Source organism: Octopus bimaculoides, chromosome 4, assembly GCF_001194135.2.
Source record: "Octopus bimaculoides isolate UCB-OBI-ISO-001 chromosome 4, ASM119413v2, whole genome shotgun sequence".
In the NCBI taxonomy this organism is placed as follows: domain Eukaryota; kingdom Metazoa; phylum Mollusca; class Cephalopoda; order Octopoda; family Octopodidae; genus Octopus; species Octopus bimaculoides.
The window spans coordinates 145,025,503-145,033,254 of record NC_068984.1 but is presented as its reverse complement, the minus strand read 5'-3'; the positions used below and the strand labels follow the sequence as shown (position 1 = coordinate 145,033,254).

The 7,752-nt window shown below is 40.0% G+C and overlaps 2 protein-coding genes across 4 annotated transcripts in view; one reads left to right on the top strand and one right to left on the bottom strand.

Moving 5' to 3' along the window:
* The window catches only part of LOC106878761 (uncharacterized), a 148,047-nt gene extending 141,971 nt beyond the window's left edge, over positions 1-6,076 (top strand). For all 3 annotated transcript variants that reach the window (XM_014928085.2, XM_014928083.1, XM_014928082.2), the window contains exons 4-6: positions 1,319-1,534; positions 2,550-2,719; positions 4,280-6,076. In XM_014928085.2, coding sequence (XP_014783571.1) covers positions 1,319-1,534; positions 2,550-2,719; positions 4,280-5,572 — 1,679 coding nt within the window. In that variant the 3' untranslated portion in view covers positions 5,573-6,076. The remainder of the gene's footprint in view (positions 1-1,318; positions 1,535-2,549; positions 2,720-4,279) is intronic.
* The window catches only part of LOC106878757 (uncharacterized), a 401,005-nt gene that overhangs the window by 255,586 nt on the left and 137,667 nt on the right, over positions 1-7,752 (bottom strand). The gene's annotated exons all lie outside the window — the stretch shown is intronic.

Here is a 7,752-nt window from a genome sequence, read left to right as displayed (position 1 = left end):
TATATATATATATGCATACGAGGGGAAGTCAAAAATTATCTGCAGTTTTGCCATACCATATCTTTATTATTGTCACACTGCCTTCTGCAAATGCATGCTTATGGTTGGTATTATTGTGGTCATGTGACTGAAGTTTGAGCCTGATCACACCATCTTTCTTTCTGGCTTTACAGTGTAAAGCCTGGCCATTCCACTAGCAATGGGCACCAAAGAAGAACAAAGAGCAGTGATCCGAGAGATGGTAAGGATGAACTGGTTCACCATTTACCATCTCTTGGAGCTTGCTGAATCATCTCGTCAGTGGTGGAGGTTGACAGGCGTCCTGCTTCCTCTTCATGCATCGTGCTTGTCCGACCACTTTTAAACTTCTCAATCCACTCCAACACACTTCTACATGGTAGTGCACTGTCCCCGTATTGTGCTAAAAGCCTCCAATGAATTTCAGCACCTGACACCTCTTCCTACCAGAGAAATCGGATCACTGCTCTTTGTTCTTCTTTGGTGCCCATTGCTAGTGGAATGGCCAGGCTTTACACTGTAAAGCCAGAAAGAAAGATGGTGTGATCAGGCTCAAACTTCAGTCATATGACAATAATAGCACCAACCATAAGCATGAATGTGCAGAAGGCAGTGTGACAAGAATAAAGATATGTTATGGGGAAAATGTGGATAGTTTTTGACTTCCTCGTGTATATATGAAAGGTTTCCTTCAGTTCCCGCCTACCAAATCCACTCACAAGGCTTTAACTGGCCCAAGGTTATATAGGGGAAGACACTTACTCAAAGTGGCATGCAGTGAGATTGAAACTGTAACCACATGGCTGGAAAGCCAACCTCTTACCACACAGCCACACCTGCACTTGTGAAGTTTCTAAAATAGATTTCCTTTGAAAGGCACGGGTGAGGCTGTGAGGTAAGAAGTTTGTTTCCCAGCCACATGGTTCCAGGTTCAGTCCCACTGCATGGCACCTTGGGCAAATGTTTTCTACTATAGCCTTGGGTCAGCCGAAGCCTTGTGAGTGGATTTGGTTGACGGAAACTGAAAGAAGCCCATTATGTGTGTATGTGTGTGTGTGTGTGTGTGTGTGTGTGTCCCCCTCACCACTGCTTGACAACCAGTGTTGGTGTGTTTATGTCCCCATGACTTAGCAGTTCAGCAAAAAGAGACCGACAGAATAAGTACCAGACATAAAATTAAAGAAGTACTAGGGTCAAGTCTGTCAACTAAAAATCCTTGAAGGTGGTGCTCCAGCATGACCAGTCTAATGGGTGAAACAAGTAAAAGCTAAAAGATATTCTAATCCCTTGTTTATTGCAGGTATTTTGAACAGTTATAAATCCACATCGAAAGGAGATCATCGTCTCAATCGGATTACAGTGAAACACCTGTTGCAGCACAGCGCTGGATGGGACCGAGACCAAGCAGGGGATGCCGTCTTCTGGACTTTGGATAATATCTTCAAGAACAAGGAAATGTCTTCAGAAGATAAACTTTTACGTTTTATGATGAGCAAAAAATTACAATTTACCCCAGGTAATTACAATTTACCCCTCAGGCAATTACAATTTACCCCAGGCAATTACAATTTACCCACCAGGCAATTACAATTTACCCCAGGAGGTAATTTCTTGAAACAAACAAAAAATTGATTGGAATAGTTTTGTTTCTTTTTATTTTGCTAGACTCTTATTTTATGCTTCATCATCATCATCATCATCATCATCATCATTGTTTAACCTTCGTTTTCCATGCTGGCATAGGTTGGACGGTTTGACCAAGGACCGGCAAGCCAGGAGGCTGCACTAGGCTCCAATCTAATCTGGCAAGGTTTCTAAAGCTGGATGCCCTTCTTAACACCAACTGCTCTGAGAGTGTAATGGGTGCTTTTATGTGCCACCAGCACGGGAGCCAGTCTTGCGGCACTGGCATCAGCCACGTTCGGATTATGCTTTTTATGTGCCACCAGCATGGGAGCCACTCAGGCGGCATTGGCATCAGCCACGTTTGAATGGGGCTTTTTATGTGCCACCGGTATGGGAGTCAGTCAGGTGGTACTGGCATCAGTCACATTTGGATGGTGCTTTTTACGTGCCACCGGCCAAAATCTCCTACATGGTTGCTTGATTGGGTAGAAATAATAACTAAACCTTCCTTAAATTACAATGCTTTGTCAGCTTAGAAAAAGAAAGTCACACGGAATAATCTAATCTGAGACACATTATATTTGGTGAAAGAAAAAATGGAATGCGATGGGGCTAGCTGGATGGTTTATGATCCCACTCAACCAGAAATAAAGTGGAGTTAAACAATTGATGCACAAACTGTAACTAATTTATTAACTTCTCAAGTGGTAGTTATCATCATCATCATCATCATCATCATCATCATCATCATCATCATCAACAGCAACAACAACAAAGAATGCTCAATATTAATTTGTTTAATTTCTGTACTCATGACCTTTCATAAGTTCAAGGAATATGGTAGTTGAGGGGACAAACCTCATGGACTGTTTGTATTTTATTACTTTACAAGTCTTCCTTTACAGGTAAACGGCACAGTTATTCCAACTTGGGTTATTTGATTCTTGGTAAAGTTATTGAGAAAGTGGAACAGAAGCCATATACCGAATTCCTCAAAGAAATTCTGAAGAATGTCAATATAACCAACATGGCAACTGGACATAATAACACTTGTGGTGTTATTAATAATGATGAGGTATGTAGTCTTGTCTTTAGTTGGAATGGTAATTCCTCCATGGGGTCTTTCAAATATGAACAAGGAATATGCTCCAACTGTGTGAAGCTGAATATTTCTATAGCATTATATAAAGCCAGAGAACTGGCGAAATGCTTAACAGTATTTCGTCTGCCGTTAGGTTCTGAGTTCAAATTCCACTGAGGTCGACTTTGCCTTTCAACCTTTCAGGGTCGATAAATTAAGTACCAGTTACGCACTGGGGTCGATCTAATCGACTGCTTCCTACCACCACCACCACCACCACACCCACCCAAAATTTCGGGTTTTGTGCCTAGAGTAGAAAAGATTATATAATGGACTCTTTTGTCGATTTTGAAATATGATGTCTAACAACATATGATGTCTAACATGTCTGTCAATCCATGTTGAGCCAGTGTGGATGAGCAGGCTCATCAAACCAGTATGAGCTCAAGTTCAAATTCATGGCCTCCCCCACCAGACCATGGTTGGGGGAGAGAACATGCTGAGGCTTTTGTCCTGCAGCAGACTGAACACAGGCAATCCAATCCAATCCAAGACAGCATTATATTGGTTTTAAATTTTGGCACAAGACCAACAAACTCAGGGTAGGAGGTAAATCGAGGATATCGGCCCAAGTGCTCAACTGGTATTTTTTTTATTGATTCTGCAAAGATGAAAGGCAGAGTGTACCACGGCAGCATTTGAACTCGGAATCTAACGACAGCTGAAATGTCACTAAATCGTTTTACCCGGTGTGCTAAGGATTCTACCAGCTCACAGCCTTGTCAGACATTCTTATATTAAAGCAACATCCACCTTGGCAATATTTTAGTTCAGATGTCAGGGTTGACCTGCATCTGAACAAGAACAACTAATGCAAGATCTAAATTGACACACCTATCAAACCCATCTTTCTTATATCATTGGTAAGAAAGCCTCAAGAGAACCAAGCAGCAGATGGTTTTTCAGAGAAGAACCCCACCCCACCCCCACACACACCTCAGACAAGTATTTTGGCCCTTAACTTCTTACACTCTAAGGGGGCCAGGCCACATCCAGGTCATGATTCCTGGATGCCCTTCTGCTGACACTTTTTAGCAACTTTGATATTGGAGTTTTGTATATTTAAACCGCTTGGAGATTTCATCTTGTTGGAACTTCTCTCTGCTGATTCTGCTCTCAGACTTATATTCAAAGAAGAAATTCCAGATGTGTTTATTTGATTATGAAAAAGATGAGATGGTCATTGCTGGGACGTCTTTGATCAGAACTGACCTGGAAAGGAACGACTAAAACTATTCCTCCTCCTGCTACTATCATTACCACCACCACCATTATTACTCTCTTCATCTCCTCATCTCTTTCATCCCATCTTTTGCTCCACTTCCTCCTCTCTTTCTCTCATCCCCCCTCCTCTTATATTTCTCTTCTTCCTCTCTAACCACCACAGTCCACTCCTTCCTCCTGGGTTGGTTTGTTAACAGCCTTCAACCCCTAAACTTTCTGATTCTTTACCAAAATATCTGACACTGTGTCCTTGTTCTTCTGTATTTCCAGGTGAATTATTTCCACAAATCTTGGCTGGAACTGAGAAAACCCCAAACTTTCCAAGGATGGACCCTTCCACATTCGAGTCTTGTACAAATGGATGGAGCGGAATCGTATGGAGGGTGGGTCGCCAACGCCAGTGACGTCCTCCAAATATTTGATTGTTTGTCTGAGAATCAGTGCAAATTGCTAGAAGGGGAAACCGTTCAGATGATGCTCAGCCGTCCTGAATATGAGAATGGTGACGAATGGTATGGATTTGGTTTAGAGGTGGAAGATAATGGCTGTTCGTGGGGTCATACTGGAGCAATGGAGGGAACATCGTGTACTGTGATGCATGATAAATCTGGACTTACTTGGGTCTTGTTGTTTAATGCCTGGTCTAAAGACATGGACCTCAATGGATTGATGAGATACGCCCTCAGTGTGATTCCTAGCTTACCATTATGGCACGAAGTGAAGCCTCTCAGTGATTCTTCATTAAATATATCAACTGAAGACGGTAAACAAGTCGTTACCGTTATAATTCCTCATGATCTTCTGCAGACACATGTTGATACGATGTTGTCTTTGAGTTATAATATTCATTGGTTAAGCAGCCATCAACTCAACAGCAAAACCTATTTTAATACGGTATGGCATAGTAGTAGTAGTAGTAGTAGTGGTGGTGGTGGTAGTAATACTAACCAGTCGCTTGTGTGTCTTGATGTTTCAGTTGATAATGTGGATATTGTTGTAAGTAAACAATGTGACCTTGGTTTCTCTGTGAAACTATTGGAGACTTATTGTCACGAGGGCCACTTGAATTTCCTGATTGTGTTTGAAAATGTCAATGTTGTTTGTCAGAAAGTTTACAGTCACCAAAGTCCAGAGGAACATCTTGCTAGAATCAGTGAACTAAAGAAGAACGGATGGCATGTAATCATTCAGTCTTTGGTGTCCATTGAGGATTGCCTCGTTGTCTCTTCTGTTTATGCCAAAGCAGAAGAGCCTGATATAAAAACGGTGTCTTGGTTAGGCATCACACTTGATAACTTCGTCTTTGAGCTGAAGAAACAGATCAATAACAAACTGACATTGATTTATGTTAAATTCTTCAACAAGGGAGATAATTCCTTTGTTAGTGCCATCTGGAATTCCAAGCAGGAAAAGAATTATTGGCAAAGACATTCCGTATCTCGTTATGGTTTCCTTTATGAAGTAAGGAAGGCTTCTGCAAAAAATCTCCATGTTGATTATGTTTCATCCTACATAGAAGACGGAGTTGTGTACTTTGCAGCTTTCTGGCCCTCTTTGGGGTGAAGAATTTACTGGATTCCTTCTGGTTTATTGCTGTTGTGATGGTACTGTCTGTCTCTTGAAGTCTTCAAGGTGATACACTGCCAGAATTGTTAGCTGGACAAAATGCCTACCAGTAATTCTTCTGGTTGAGTTTGAATGCCACTAAGGTCAACGTTACCCTTTAACCTCTCAGGGTCAACAATGTACCAATGAACTACTGAGGAGGTTGAAGGTATCAACTACCCACTCCCCAATTGCTGCCTGGGGCTAAAATTTAAGACCATATTACTGCAGACTTCAATGAGAATTTCATTTCCTGATGATTCTTAAAGTTTTTAGGATCTGTGAGGCAAAATACATTGACATGGTGTTATGTTATCTACCCTTTACCCATGGGAAGAATTGAACCTGGTACTGCACGTTATTAATCATTTTGATACCAATCTGCCTAAGTCCACCACTTGTTTTGGTAGGAAACCTTTCATTTGAAAGTGTTCATACATAAATTAAAATCTTCCATCATAACTTATGTCATCATGGTTTATTATCATAATTTATGTTATTATAATTTGTCATTATAATTTATGTTTTATTTATCTCATGAAAAATATAGTGTGTGTGAGAGAGAGAGAGAGAGAGAGAGAGAGAGAGAGAGAAAGGAGGTAATGATTTGGGAGGGAAAGTGTTGGTCAGTTGAAAGATCAGACTGTTGGTTGGTTCATAGCTTTCTTTGGGGTTGTAAAGAATGGAGAGCATAGGAAGTGGTAGTATCAGGAATAGACTGAAAGTGGTTGTTATCTCCCTTGCACACATCCACCTCCCAGCCACACCCCCTTGCCTCCCATTATCCCCTCTCTGCCTTATTCCGCTGTTTTTCTACTCTCATATTTCGAGCATTTATGTATATACAAGCACATATGTATGTGTGTGTGTGTATATATATATATGAAAAATACTGAGAAAAAGTTGAAAACGCAGCCAAATGTTCTTATATACACACACATATATTCATACACACACACACACACACGCACACATATTGTTTAATTCAAACAAGTTTAATGATTTAACATCAGTGGAGAATAATTCTATTTCATGAGTTTATATAAAGAATAAAAATATAACAACGTGTTTTCACTGAATAAACATTTTTGTTGTCATGACTAAAATTACGTTGGTGTACGTATTCCGAAGATGCATTTGGAATTTATGAAAAGGATGGAAGAGAAGAAGGAAAATTAAAGAGTCACATGTTGTTGCTTTGGGTCTTTTGTATAGAAAAAGGTTTTACATTATTTACATTTGACGGATATTTGTCCTCATCTTGTATGTTGTTAACACAATGTTTTGGCTGATATACCCTCCAGCCTTCATCAGGTGTCTTGGGGAAATTTCAAACCTGGGTTCTCATTCCTAAGGTATTTTTCGATTTTGTTGTTATTATTATTATTATTATTATCATTATTATTATTATTATTATTATTATTATTATCATCATCATCATTATTATCATTCAGGTCACTGCCTGGAATCGAACTCAGAATCTTGGGGTTAGTAGCCCACGCTCTTAACAACTACACCATATGCCTGTGGAAAAAGGTTTTAGTATATACATTTTTGGGGACTAAAAGAGATTTTTTTTTTGTAGTATAGGAGAAAATAGTATCAACTAATAGAATCCATTTAGTTATTTTTAAGTTGTGTTTTGTGATAGGGTCCACTCATGTAGGGAGTTGTTGTTGACTGAGATGTATCCAGATATAGCAGGCTTATCTGGGATCCCCTGAAGAAGTTTGTCCAGGTTTCATCTTTTCTTTTTTGATTTGTTTTGGATTAATGTTAAATAGAACAGGGCTCATTCAAGAAAAGAAATTGTTTTGCAGTGAATCTATGTGTTGTGATCCTGGATTCTGTAAAGGTCATAGGGCACTTGACCCCCAGCCTTGGATGAATTCTGAATTTGATGTTAAGGTTTATGCTGGTGGAATACTCCGCATGTTGTGCAAATGGTGTAGCACTCACAGCAGTGCTGAAGAGAATCAAGAGAATCTGCAACATTTTAAGGTGGTCCCAATAATCACGATCAGTCATGCCTTTTTAATCCCAATAATCACGATCAGTCATGCCTTTTTAATCCCAATAATCACGATCAGTCATGCCTTTTTAATCCCAATAATCACGATCAGTCATGCCTTTTTAAT